Raw genomic sequence first — 15,057 nt, 5'->3', positions numbered from 1 at the left:
ACCACTAATGTTCTGATGAACTGTCTGTTTAAACCATGACCAATAAATCTGTATTTCTCTTAGCTGCATTTGGTAAATTGCACTTTTTCAAGGGTAAACGGGCCCACTGAGAAGCGTGAAAAGAAAAAGAGCCGACCTACCTTGACATCCACATGGGCCATGAGAACTGCAAAATTGGTTAGATGGGTACATGAGCATGTGGTGTGTGTCCTGTTGGTGCCGAGCAAGCGGCAGTCCTGCGTCGACCAGTAACCTGTCATGGTTTTCTTGGAGTAACTCCAGAACGAACAGTTGGGGTTGAAGTTCTCCTCAGATTGCTGTTAGAGAGGGAAAAAAACCATCAATAAATGAGTACAATTAGCCACAGCTGAATTAATAACGGAAAAAAATACAGACTGTGCAGAGTAAACATCTTCAAAAGAGGATAATTTTCCTCTCCACTGCAATCCGTATCCATTTTTAAGTGATAAGCAGGTGGTTTTACTGTCATACTGCATCAAGCGACCCCACGCTTGTTTTCCATTGTGTTTTTGACCTTCCACTTTAGCTTTCACTGTGAGAGAATGAACTGCCCCGCTGTTTAATGGGCATCACTGCTGTCTGCGACGGGCTATGGCTTGAACAACGAGCATGCCTCCCCGCTATCATGCTCGCCATTTTATAAAAGTAATCCACGACTCCGAGGCTGGGTAACCCATGAGCACGACAAAACATAACTGCTGACAAAAAGATGTGTTTCTCTCTCGAGCTTAATTTCTTTTGTAGCTTCTGAAACAAAGGAGTGCACACACAAGATCACCGCCTTCGTGTCTCACAGCTTCCAAGGTTATCTGCTTTCTTACTATAAACACCATGAGGAGCTGTAGTTTTTCATAGTTTCACACTTGCTGCTGGGTAATTAGCCTAATAAGGTTTATCCTCTGTGAATGTAAATTTTCCACTGATTGAGTTTACCCTTCACACAACCAAACCCTGTGTAAAATATTACACAGCAAGAAGATAGGATGACCCTCTGTCCGATTAATGATTTTAATTGGTCCCATTAAGTGGTGAGGCAAGGAAGCAAAACAATAACTAGAGGACACATCATCATCGCAGAAGGCCAGTGATCCAAAGCATCACGGTTGAGAGGGGGACATAACTGTGGGAAGCCAGAAAAATAGGAACCCAAATTAGGTAGCACAGCTGAGATGTCTGAGGTTTATTTTCAAGGGCAAACTCAACATACCCAAGATGAGTAATTAATACTGCCTGGAAGCATTATATATATATTTATATATACATAAAATTACACACTTTATGCAAACAATTTTGTAGTAGTGACTACATAATCACATTCAGTTTACCTCGGGCAACATTATCCTTACTAAAAGACCAATTTTTTCTTTTTCTTTACTTCTTACTTCCAATTACAACTGTCGCAATTATTCCAATTTGTCTTTGATTCTTAGAACCACATCTAACAGAGCTGAGCTAAGAACAATAACACCAAAGTTGTGTGCAATACACCAAATAAAAAAAGGATTTATCCCTGGAGAAAGAAATAAGATAATATTCTTGCTTGCAGCCACAGTCATGCTTGCGAAGCAGAGACCAGTTAATCAGAGCATCCTTTTAACAACACCTCTGACTGGCTTTCTCCATTTACCAGAGAACTGAGAGCTCTTGAGCTGATGCACCCGAGAAAGCGCTCTTCAAGCGCAACATAAATATTGCATCCAATGAAGTTTAATTAATTGCGGAAGCTTTAATTGTAATCATGATTATTATATGATTAATTGCACAGCCCTCTGTGTACACAAAATGCACTCTGCAGGGTAAATGTGTGCACGTTTATGGCAATGTGATGAAATGACAATCGTAGCGGCAGTACTCTTGGTGCACCCTGATGGTGTAAGCCAAAAAGTTACTGTACAGAAAACACGCTTCTCCAAAAGGGCACAGTTTTATTGAAATTACTTGATCTGAGCAAGAAAATGGTATAAAAGCGTCAGTGCCCCAACATTACACCAACAGTAAAATTACTGAATCTACTGTCCAAATTACAAATTACACTTAAGGCAGGTGAGCCACAGCCATAACTGCCCTGACATTTTCCCACCATTTAATTTTGACTTCCATAAGCTATCGTCCTTTTACTCTCCATCCCGCCGCGCTCTCTGCTTTACTCCGTCGTCGTTGCTTCCTTCCAGGTCCCTCCTACACAAGAGACCCTCTGCTATTCTCTTAAGGATGTTCAGCATCTTCAGCATCTCTGATAATCGCTTAAGGCGCTGTTTGTAGACAAAACAGGGATATTTTCCGAGGGTAGCAGAGTGTGGAGAAGATAATGTAGTCAAGAGGGAGAAGTCGCGACTCCCCACAATGACTAAGCAGTCTCTAGTGAGGCGCAATATGACTGATATTTGCTTAAGAGATCAGGCTGGTATTTGTTCAGACTGATAAAAACAAAAAACAGCACGCATCACCTTGTGAGTGATTTTTGTTTTCCATAATTTAGTTTTTTCACAAATGTCTTCCAATGAAACTTCTTCATCAGCAACCTTATTTCCTTGGTTTGAAATGAGAACTGGTTATTTTCGTTGCATTTCAGGGATAGAGAAAATTGTGATGAAAGGGTTCCATCAAGAAAGTGCTTATGCAAGTGTGTTTTTGTGTGTGAGTAAAGGAGATAAAAAGCACACTAAATGCACAGGCAGTCACATCAAAGTAAAAACAAAACACATCTCAATACAAACACTAAAGAGACAGGGAATTACCTGTAGATGTCTGATGGTAAAAATGACAGGGTCAGAGAGGTAGACTTTGTTAGCGTCCTTGTTGATGGCAGCTGTGATAACCGGCGAGTTGACGATGACAGAGTAATTGGTAGCCATGGCTTCGCTGCCCAGCTTCATGCTGGCATTCTCCGTCGAAAGGTAGACCCCGATGTGTTTGTACAGGACGAACGCGATCCGAATCTCACCTGCAAGAGGCCCGTAGGGGAAAGTGTTCAGTTGATCGAAGAATACACAACATGGCATGTGTATTCAGCGTGTGATCAATATTACACACACGCGTGGCATCACTCGAAAACCACGAAAGTTAATCTGCTTCTGCAAAATAATCCTCTCTTCAAGATTTAGGAACCTGGCTGCCAAAAGCAATGAAGGGAAATGATTTAAGAGCAACATCAGCTTCAATTTGATTAGTCAACTCTGGGACAGTAAACAATGTTAATGATTTTATTTAAAAACTTAAAAAGCTCTGAAGATGTGCCCTGCTGCGGGTACGTTCGAAATACAGAACCTTGATGTCGTTGAGTGGCAGAAGCACCTCGTAAAAAATTAAAAAAGAAGTTATCTCAAGAATCAGTTATGAAAAAGACCAATGTCAAGGTTTCCAAAATACTTCCATGTAAGACAATGAAAAGGAGAACATCAACATCAGTTATTTTAATTTAGCATCCATATAATGCAACTGCCACTCTGCTATTTGGACTGACAAACTGTCCAAACGAACCTTTTTCTTGTTAATAATTTCCTTGTCTCTTTCTCTCTCATACACATCGCTTCCCCCTCCTGCCGTCTCACTTTTTGAGCACTGATATGAAAGCGAGTTCCCTCCCGCCGTGACTGAGATCACTCACTCAGATGAAAAGAAAACAATTTGGGTGCTATGGCACTGGAGGATAGGGAAATATCCGCCACCCTGCTATAATGATCGGCCTGAGCACGGCTGGACATTGACTTAGTCATCCAACTGAGAGGTACTGGGCGCAGCTTGAGTCCTTTCTGATTTGCATGAGCTGATAATAAAGTCTAAAAATGGGCCGGCATTGCTCCTGAAAACAGCTACGCATTGTGTCTAACTGCCTCATTTACAGTTCAGTGGCAGCGTTAGAGTGTATCTAATTCTACAGCCAGGGTCCCGTCTGAAGACTGCGTAACGATCCCTGTGCTTTATATGCCGCCCAACAAAAGATCTGAGAAACAAACTGTAAGTTATTCTCAGGCTTCTGTGTTTAATTCAGCCAAATTGCATATCCTAGCGTGGAAAAAAAAAAAAAAACACAGAATTTTTTATTTATTTCAGTGGATCTTGTACACACAATTTTTTTCCAGGTAATACTTTATTTCTAATATAGTCACATTATGATCACAAGCCTGAATATTAAACCAACTGAAGTTGTGCTTGAGGCATGATTACACTTCAGACCAACAATAGCGGACCAATAAAAGCAGATTCAAAGGTTTGACTACCCACCGTTTCTTCCGTGCTGCTTTAGCGTGTTTGCCGAGAGGTGAATGGAGTTGCCCTGCCCTCCGGTTTGTGGGAACTTCAGATCAGGCAAAGTCCCATCTGTGCTCATCCTTGCGACCTCCAGCTCTGCACACATACAGAACAAACCCAATCAAGATGGCATTTAGGAATCAATAAATCTGTTTTTTTTATGATACACAAGCTAATAGACATAAAATCGCTGCATACTGTATAGCCAAGGAACTAGAGAGGCTCAACAGAATGCAATGTTCCAGCTCAGGCCCAAACTGAAACAAGCAATGCAGTTATTTGATTTACAGAGTACAGAATTGGGGTGAGCGGGTCACTAGCTTAGCTTAGCATAAAATGTAGAAGCAGAGGGAAAAAGCTACTTTGGCTCTGTTCAACAGTTGGTTAGCTTAGCCCTGCTGGTGGGAGATGGTAAACACACTTCTGAAAAGGTCCAATTATTTCTCTGACCTGCGTTCATAATGGGACCCATCATCATTTCCACTTTCCAGTTTTTAAATAGAATGTCATTCACATCATCTTAGCTTCAATATGTCCATTTTGGCACTAAATAACACTCGACTGTCTGAAAAAACAAACAAGGATGTCAAATACTGCAAAGCCAAGGCAAGATATATGATATCCCTTTTTATGTGTGTTAATATAATAACAAAAGTGTTAAACTAAGTCATTTATAAAAATGATCATAGATGCTTTGCACTTGACTTGCATGTGACTTGTTATTACTGCCATTAAAAACCATAGCAGCAGCAATAAGAAAACTTCAAACATATCTTGAATTCACTTCATCGATTCCAAAAGCCTCTCTCCTGCAGTGGCTTATTTTATTAATCAATGCATCTCCAACGAGCACTAAATGCAACACATCCTTGCCTGATTTCACAAAGCTTTGAAGTACTGCCTCCCTCTCAATTCTCTGGGTGCAGGGGAGGTTAGTGTTACACTACAGGCCTCTTAATCAAGTGACTATCAAGTATTCAGGTGACATTGTTTCCTCTTAAACTGTAACAACAAAGGGGTGTCTTTTGCCCTTTGGAAAAAAAAAAAACAACAAAAAACGATGCCTTCATTTTAAGGAATCTTTTTCAAGAACAGAAAGAGAGAGAGAGAGAGAGAGAGAGAGAGATACAAGGAGGAGATAAAGACCAGCTAGGGAAGAAAAGCTCGCTTCTGCGGCAGCTCAACAGCTGTTGTGTCTGAGGCAAGCTCCTAATTTATGGTTCAAAGACTTTGGCGTCATACAGCAGAGGAAAATGAGCTGCTGATAGGAGAATTGCTGAAATGAAAAGCTCCTTCAATCAAAGTATGATACAATTCTGTGTAATAACGCAGTCGAGTGTGCTGTCATCTGAAGTGCGGGTGACCTGCGTGAAGCCTCTGCATTCCTCAATGTCACAGGAACTCCCAAAGCACTGAGGTGAATCTCCTGATTCCCTGACAGGTAGATGGACAGGTAGACATACTGGATGGACCATCCGATGTGGTGGGCATAAGTAAACAAGCTGCCCTGATGTGGTTTAGGTGAGGGAAGATACTAGTTTTTGTGAATGAATGTCAAAAAGATAGATGCACAACTGCTGTATGTTGAAATACAGTAACAGTAGATAACCAACTGCTGGCAGCATCAGCATATTTATCTAACAGCTAGGCTTGCTTGATCATAAAGCTCACTAATTAATGCTTTATTTCTTGTTTGTTTGATCCATGCAATAACCAAAGTGTAAAAATGACACACTGTTATTTTACAGGGGGGGGGGATTTCTCCTGGCTGCAAACAACTCATGTTTTACACTGACGCGTTTCGATTTCACAGTTGTTATTAAATTATGTATGTTACCTGATTACAATGCAAAAACGAGCAGGACTCAGTTCCTCTGGAAACTTTAACGGGGCACTGAATTATTCCAGACAGAGAACATGAGGCCAATTGCATTCCAGTTGGGGTACAGCGTGGGTAAATTTGGGACTTGATCCTTTTATTACTATGTTGACTTGGCCATTATAATGCTGTTTGCATGCCGATGTAACTAATATTTAAAGTTCATGTTTAAGGATTTGTTAAGTTAAGTTTTCTCAGGTGTATCTTCATTTGAACTTAGATTTTTTTTGTGACAGCTCCCTTCTTTTCCCACCGAATGTAACATAACCATTTGCTCTGCCTTCATGTAAATGCCTCTGACTCATTTAAATGTGATAAATGAAACACATGGTGTATTTTGAGATGGACCAACAGTCGCATAGGCGGGCTTCATCTGTCGGAGGGGGTGATTTATGATCAGGAAAATAGGATGAATGTCAGTGTCAACAAGATTCACCTCTAATATGTCTCTAAGCTAATGGCTAAAATTGTTTGTGCAACACATAAAACTGGCTTTTGTCTGCAGTGGAGGGTACCAACTTGAAACGCAATTTCACCAAGACAAAAACCCAGAAACTTCATTAAGCCCGGTAAGGTATTCAAGTGATGATCTGATGTCAGCGGACGATGACACCTCTGTCTTTGATAAAGGTTAGTGCCCACGAAAAGATACAAAGAGGCCACATTTAATCCTCCCTTTGTATCCATTCTCATACCAAAGCTTCTCATACTTTCTTGTACAAAAAAAAAAAACCCCCTTTGTATTAACATTCTCTTGTGCTTTCGCAAAGGCCAGGGGGTTTTGGTGATACATTCCTATTCAACTTAGCTAAGACAATACCCCAGATACCTCACCATAGCCTGGATTCCAAGCCTGCCTTCAGAATAAAGGAAGCATTTTTCTTCTCCCTCTCTCACTCTGTCTTCCCCACGTGGTTGTGTAAAAGAGCTTACGATGGGCTTTAGGGAATTTCTTTGATGCCATAGTGGTTGCTGGACCCTAAGGCTATACCTTCAATATACTCTAATCGGCAGAAATCTGCTCAAAAGATTATCATGCAGAGAGTGAAGCGCACTTTTGCACAGACAAAGCCCTAGACAAGCACATGCACTGTGATGTGTAAACACAAACACAGGCACAATGGGTGAGGAAATATCCTTGGTTTGGAAAGCAGAGAAAACAGATCTCATTATCAGCTACAGCCGAAAATTGGCACGAAGCTTTCTTACTGTTTAGGATTCGCTTTAAAGCAAGAAAGCCGTCTCGCCCTGACATTGAGAGCGTGTCACCAGGTGCAATGCCTTTGAGCTACAGCACACCTGCGCACACAAAACCCTTCACTTTAGATGTAAGTCAATGTGAGGCATCGATAATTAGCTGCTGTAGTGATTACAAATGTTTAAGTGGGTCTCCTTGTCCTCATTTAACTACCCTGCATGGGATGAGAGATTGCGGAAGACAACCGGCTGCAAAAAATAAGCAGAGCAAACAGAAAGATAAGGCCTAGTAAACATGTCACCGGCACATAATTAACCAGACTACCACTTTGCGCCATAAAATCTCACTCGAGTCGAGCAGGCATCGTCTCATTCCCTTCTCCAAACGAGCCCAGAATCTCCTTAATACCCAGATGAATTGTGTGCCAGATACAATAAAATCCTTTTTATTAATTCTCCTTACGCTTGCTTCCTTTTAAGACAGTAGACCTATATTTTTAGGTTGCCATAGCAATGGGAACATGGGAAAAAAAAAAACCCAAAACCCCACTTGTTCAGAGAAGAGGGCGATACATTATATTACGTTACATTACATTATAACAATTTTTTTCTTAATTCCCCTCGCTCCACTAGCCACCATCTACAAAACAGGTTATTTGATTCCATCTTATTTGGTGCTTTGTAAATGGCTTGTAAACACAATCTATAGATTCAAATTTTCTTGTGCAACTGACTGGGGTATTCACTGCTAAGGAAAAATGTTTGATGACACAAGTTCCATTATCTGTGCTCACTTGGTATTTATACACCGAATAATGAGTGCTGATCCCTGATCTGCATGACTAGTGGTTAATTCTGCCTAATAATTGACACGAATATGAACACAATCATTTGAGATAATTGTCAGTTCACAGCTGACTGCCATCAGCCATAAGCAGCCCTGCCAAACTTAACCTCCTGTGAGGGAGAAAGCATTAATCCAGTGACCTTCACACTTGTTCCTCAGTCTCAAGAGCTCTGCTGTCAATACGAGAGCGCCCTGGATCAATAGCAGTACGGTGAACTTTGTAACCCCTGTGCAACTGGTAAGACCAGTGACAGATGAAACACTTCCAAAAGACCAGGAGAAAACTTAAAACCGAACAAAAACATTCAGCTGCGCACATGCTACACTGCTTTAAATGTTATGATTGCATGTAATTTTCTAAATATCATAATTGACAATACTGAGTCTTCCAGCTGAGCTAATAACTTGTTTGCCAGCAGCTTGAGGAGAAATTAACTTAATCCTGCCCAAGATGGTTTACTCATGAAAGATGACGACAATAAAATTTAAGTGTTTTTTTTTTTTTTTTTTTTTTTTAATTGCTGGCATATAGCTTTCATGAAATGAAACAGAAATCAAGATATTAACTGGAACAGTGTTGAGCTGTGAGGCGATTCTTGGCACAGCGGCCACACTTGGTACACTGGCCCAAAAAGTCTTGATAATCACAAGAAAGTAAGTGAATATAAAACGGTGAATAAAATTTTATGAGCATCACGTACATCCTAGAATGATTATCAGAATTTTAAGCATCCCCTCAAACAGAACTTGAAAAGTGCATCATCAGGAAGCCATCTGGACTGAAAACTCTTTTTCAAGTGAGCAAGTTACCATATAAGGCACAAATTATCACTTCAAGCATTGTATTTTCCTAAAACATGTCTGGAGGTTGTCTTTCACTTTCTTCTCTCTTGCAAAATAAGCTTTTTTTTTTTTACATATATTTGCACAAAGTGACATTTTCATGTGCAGATAAACTTAGCATGTACTCACGGATGTTGTCAGTGTTCTCTTGCACAATGTCAGTCTTCAGCAAGTTGTCTGCCAGGACGAAGGCCCCTTGCTCCACCGTGTCCAGCAGCATGGTAGCGGCTCTCAGCTGCTCGCCTGTGCTCAGCTCCCTCCACGCTCCCTGGGCCTGCGGCTGCAGCAAATTGTTCACCGTCTCCACCATGGCCTGAGGAGCCCAAACCATTGATTTAGTGAAAAGAAGCTTAGCTGGCCTGGAACTGCTGTTGTTTGACATGGTGATTTGGTAAACGGTATGATGTGAGTGAAGGAAGATCAAAAAGAGTCTAGGACTGAAAAACAAATCATGCAATCCTGTGGGATTGTGCAAAGACGGAGCGTGAAGTGTTCCCTGATTTTCATTTGAGCAGAAAACTCATACATACACAACATAATCATCTTTCTACTTAACAATTTCATGACCCTATTTGCAATTCATTTACAAGTTATGCTTTTGGACATGGACTGTCAACCAGCAGCAGCAATGCCTCAATTTGTAACGACACCGAATATGTTCTTATGTTGCTTTCGTTACCTTTTATCTGCTACAAGAGTTAATCATGTAAATGAATCAGAGCCAACGCTTACAAGACTAGAGGCCAGTTCTTACATGACTTGAGGCCAGAGTCTTTAATTGGAGTGATTAATGTTCTTCCATGCAGACGATCCCAATACACAAGAGCACTACAAAAAAACACGAACCAGACATTCCAACGAATGTAAGAGGTATTAGCTGGTAGCAACCATATCTCCCGCATATTTATGGCAGAGAACAACTATTATGCCCTCTTTAATCTCCCCACAACAATGCCGAGGCAAGTAAGCACAGAAGAAACGAGAGCATTCTCAAGTCAGGATGAAAAATTAAGAACCATTAAAGATTCAGAAATGCCAATAGCGAGATTTAAAAAACGGAATACTAATCGGTCAAGCGAAGCAATTCATCTCTGGAGCCACTGCTCCGAAGAACAAAATGAGTCCGAGTGCCAGTGGGGGAAAAAAAAAAAAAGCTATTTCTAAGCCATTCCAGTACAGTAGGTGGTCAAATGCATAATTATTAGAAATTTCCTGCACTGCTAATAATGGTAACATTCCCTCCACAGAGGCAACCACACACCTGAAAACTTTGTGTTTACTCACTTGTAATCCTAAACATGGGAGCCATGATGTATGTCAAAAACAGGGGGTGTCACGCCATAGAAATTCTCTGTGAACTTTGCTTAGATCCCCTTTTTGATCAATGGATTATGAAAGAGAATAAGAGTTTTAGCATGACTCCAAAACAGCACGGGGATAAAGCCACAGGCGATAAGAGAAATCATGTGCTTGAGTGTATCCAATGAATTCCTGATTTAAACAAAAAAAAAAAAGAAAGAAGGGAAAAAGAAACTGGCTTTACAGTCGTGAAGCACAAGTGTGACGCACACACACACACACACACAGACAATTACATTATAATGTTAAGCTATATGTTTGTTTTAAATGACTGTGATAGCAACAGGAGACGAAGGACTGATGGTTCAACTCACTGGCACACTGGCAGAGAATTTCAAATAGCACCAGCTGGCTTTTCCTCATTCAAAACATACCCTGCACACATTAAACCACCCACACCCAAACACAGCCACACACACACACACACACACGTGGTGGAAGACTGACGCAAGAGTGAACACACACCTCTGCTTGTATACAGACAAACCTGTGCAAAGCGTCACGTACACATGCATAGACAGTCTACGGTCTTTGATGTAATTATTCATTATCTGCAGCCAATCTCCAATCACACCTTTTGACATTCAGCTAGAGGCAGAGGTTGATTCACTCTCAATTACGGAGCTCTTTTTCTTCAGGCACTGACATTTCTTTTTTCCTTTCTTCACCAAGGCAAGATTATTATTATTTTTTTTTTTATATTCCCGCACTTCTTAAAACATTGAAGTAATGGTTATTCAGGGAAAGGATTGATGGACTCGCACAGGGAGGCTGTCTCGCTTTTTTGCATGCACAAGAGACGACTAGCGAAGACTAGCTCAGCCCAAAGCCAGAGTGATGCTTCGGAAACTTGATGGGGAGGGAATATACAATGGATAATTGATAAACAAGAGTGAATAAAACAACCAAGGGCAGGGTATACAGTATGTATCAAAAATGAATATTGGAATAAAGATCAGTTTTCTGACTGGCGCCGCAACAGTGTGCCAGTTCTCCCTCATTCTAACAGATAATGAAATCATAATATGAAAACTGTAGAGTACGGAACATTTCCATGATGGAAGGATGGTGAGTCAGTGTACGTTTTACAGATGAGACAATTACCTGGGCCTGAGCATACACCCACTCCACATGTAATGTAATGAAAACAAAACAAAAAAAAAACCAAACAAACTTTCCTTTATAATCACCAACAGGAAGCATGTTATTACTTGTCTAAGTTTGTGTGTTGACTGTCACTTTCAAAAAGGTCATACTCAATGAGAAATGCCTCCCCTGGGTATGGGCTACCCTGCTGTCTATACGTGTCAAACAACGCTAGAGCTAACACTGATCTCATGTCCTTTTCGAGGAAGCTGAAGGTCTTACATGGGCCACATTAAAGGTGAAGATCTCCAAAGTGTCACAAATTGAATACAAGAGTGACATTTGGGAAATGTTGTTTTTATTTTATTTGCCTTTTAACAGACAGATAGGAAAACTGATATCACTCTCATGTCTGTAAGGTTAGCTTTATTATGCGCAGATTGAACAAACAAGTCATAAAGTGTGCATTAATGCGCTTCAGAGGTGTTGTTAGGCAGATATTGTAATATTTGAACAGAGCAAACCTAACTCTATTTTTACTATTTTTAGCTGAACATTTAGGGAAACCATCTCAATAAAGAAAAGCAAAAGCCTGAAACACTGACATGAGCCAATCCACTGATAACTTCCTTCCAAACCAAGAGTGACCATAATCCATTCATTTATCTGAAAACATGAAAATCTTCCAAATGTACAGGCTATTTAAAATCCCATCTATGGCTCTTATGCCAAACGCATGACAAATTTGCACATTTATATATATTTTTTTAGATCAAAACCAACTCTTCTTTTGTGAAAAGTATTTCTGCTGACAGATTTGGCACCCAGGGGCATATATAAAAAGTCTATCTGATAAAATGTTCTGATAGATTTTGGGTTGGTCTACCCAAACACATCCTTCCACATGGAGCCTGTGGGTATATGTTTTATCTGTAAACTTATAAGCAGTTTGAAGTCCGTCAGAGACTTTTTGAGACTATTTGAGCAACAAGAATCCCAAAATCCACCGTGCCCTCAAATGAAAGATGGCCTGTCATTCAAGAGGAAAACACATCACTTCTCTCCTTTGTTGTTCCTCTATAAAGTGACAACAATAAACTGAAAAAAACTAGTATCTATTTTGCAGTCCATGTCCTGCCAATGTTTGAACTCATAAATGAAATCCTGACCCAAACCACCATTTAATGGAAAACAACAACAACAAAAAAAAACACACACACACAGAAAAAAAGCCATTTTAGGGGGCCTCAAAGGTTAATGGATGGGTTTAGTTTAATCCAAGTGGCAACTTCCAAAAAGCCCTTTTATGTGAGTGCTAGATCAGGTGAATTCTGAAGTACACTGTGAGAACATAAACACATATGACAGCTCACGCTGACAGCATTTTAGATTCGCTCTCAAGCGTCCTATTCGTTTGCCCTTACTCAGAGACAGATTAAAAGATTGATGTCATTCTCATGTCTATATATAATAAATATGAGGCTACACCTGGCAGCTGGTTAGCTTAGCATCATGTTTAAAAGTGCAGAAACACAGGAAAAACAGCTAGTAAAGTGCCAAGATAACAAAATCAGCACCTCCAATTCTCACTAATTAGCACCTTATTCGTTATTTGTTGAATCCGTGCAAAAGAAAACTATTTCGTGGACACTTCTTGTCCTCACTGCGAGGTGACCAACTAATCAAACTATTCATTTAAACTAACATGGTAACAATAAGGTTACACATAACAAGTGGGTTAAGGTCGTGTTCAGTCGGTAATGATTAAATAACTTAGGTTGAAAATGACACAGTTAAAGTCAAATAATTTAAGAAAGTTCATATATTTACACCAACCAGAACTCCATGTCTTTTCTTTCCGTGATGCAACCTCACTGCCAGAGCCCTGTCTGTTTGTATTTGTGTTTCCTCCATGTAATCCGTCACCATATGGGGCATCTTGTTTCTCCTGCTTTTCTTGCACAGAGCAGGATAATTGCATTTTGAAAATGTTGGGCTCATTCTGCAAAATTTCATGAGAGCAGTGTGAGAAGATCATTTCCAGCCTCAGCGGGGGAAAATGTCTAGAGAAAGAGGGGGAGGGGTGCACCTAAGCGCCACACCAGTACCATCATCATAGCCTGTGCAGCTGAGTCGCAGAGACGTGATGGCGGCTTGCTATTTTACTGCTATTAGCACACTGCCACTCCATCTGTCAAATGTAGCAGCTCACTCTGCTCCTGCAAACTCCCAACCATTTTTTTAAGCTACTTTATTTTCCTGTACTGAAAGAAGGTAAGCATGCGGTATCTATCTATCTATCTATCTTATAGTTTGTGGTACATGAGGAAATGCTCATTGTTAACTAGTCTCACTGTTGGAATGTTCCACTTGGAACAAGGATGAGGGCTGTGCTTGAAAAGCTGCAGTGCACAGGGCATTTATTCCAATGCAGAAGGAAGGAAGGGAGAGGTGGACATTAGCTAGCGTGTGCTTGGCAGAAGTCCAAACCAACCCGTGTGTGTGTGTGTGTGTACGTGTGTGTGCGTGTGCGTTTGCGTGTGTGCTTCTATCCGTGTGCTGATTGATGAAATGAACTCTGGGTCTGGGAAATTGATTCTGGCTGAGGCTGATCTCCCTCTCGTCCCTTTCTAGCCTGCACCTCCTCCTCACTCCTCCCTTCCTGTTCACCATTTGGTTCTTCTCACTTGTTTTCTCTCACTGAAGTTGAAGGCAGATCTCGAAATGTGTGTGTGTGTGTGTGTGTGTGTGGTGGGGGACAACACAAACAAGGTGGGATATCTTGTTCTCTCTGTCCTGTTCTATATGTCTGTTGGCATCTTGAAACTGTTGCATCATTTCTGTATTTCATTCACTGTGTTTCATTGTACCTGCTGGCAAAATCATCTGTCTTTGAGAATCTCTGCAACCTTCTTGTTCAATATTTCATGAAACCTTTTCTCTGTAGTAAGCGAGGTGTATGTGAGTTTCTGAGGGATTACTGTGGTGTTCTTTGTCTTAGGTTTAATCTTACTATTGTACTAGTTCCAAACAGAGGCCCTTTATTTAATGCAATATCAGAGAGATGCAGACCTTTATTTTAAAGAGTTACAAATGTGCCTTCATTCCTAAGTTTCCCTGTTTGTATGTTTTACTGCACTTTAGTCTTTTTGGATTTCTTACACATCTGTTAGTACGATGAACTATAGTTTCTGGTAGTTTCTGGCACCTCACTGTGTGCGCACTTTTAATTTGAAACGTGCAGTGAGCTTTGAGTTTCACAGAACTAAATTGGCTAACTAAGTTGGCTAACTAAGTTTTCTATTATAAAGTGAAAAGATGAGGGTGACATGACTCTTTTGTAGTACAGTTGGAATCAGTGATATGAAAATTTACCATGAGAGGAAACGAGTGCAAGTATTTCCATCCCTGATTAGTATTTTTACTCAGCTACTGAGCATCTCCCTGTACTTATTTGTATTGGTTATTTAAGCTTTTATGCTATTATTTGAGACCTATATGTGTACTGATAGACAACTTGAGTCGAATTACAAAAAAAAACCCAAAAAAAGTATATTCTGAAGATCGTACTAAA

At 40.4% G+C, this 15,057-nt stretch overlaps 1 protein-coding gene across 14 annotated transcripts in view; it reads right to left on the bottom strand.

Annotated features, from left to right (window-relative positions):
* LOC124054617 (adhesion G protein-coupled receptor L3-like) overlaps positions 1-15,057 on the bottom strand; it is a 198,641-nt gene that overhangs the window by 39,475 nt on the left and 144,109 nt on the right. For all 14 annotated transcript variants that reach the window (XM_046380811.1, XM_046380812.1, XM_046380810.1 and 11 more), the window contains 4 exons: positions 9,168-9,351; positions 4,246-4,368; positions 2,760-2,965; positions 141-317 (listed from right to left, as the gene is read on the bottom strand). In XM_046380811.1, coding sequence (XP_046236767.1) covers positions 141-317; positions 2,760-2,965; positions 4,246-4,368; positions 9,168-9,351 — 690 coding nt within the window. The remainder of the gene's footprint in view (positions 1-140; positions 318-2,759; positions 2,966-4,245; positions 4,369-9,167; positions 9,352-15,057) is intronic.

This window comes from Scatophagus argus, chromosome 23, assembly GCF_020382885.2.
Source record: "Scatophagus argus isolate fScaArg1 chromosome 23, fScaArg1.pri, whole genome shotgun sequence".
Classification (NCBI taxonomy): domain Eukaryota; kingdom Metazoa; phylum Chordata; class Actinopteri; family Scatophagidae; genus Scatophagus; species Scatophagus argus.
The sequence above is the reverse complement of the archived record's forward strand: the minus strand, read 5'-3'. Positions and strand labels throughout refer to the sequence as shown.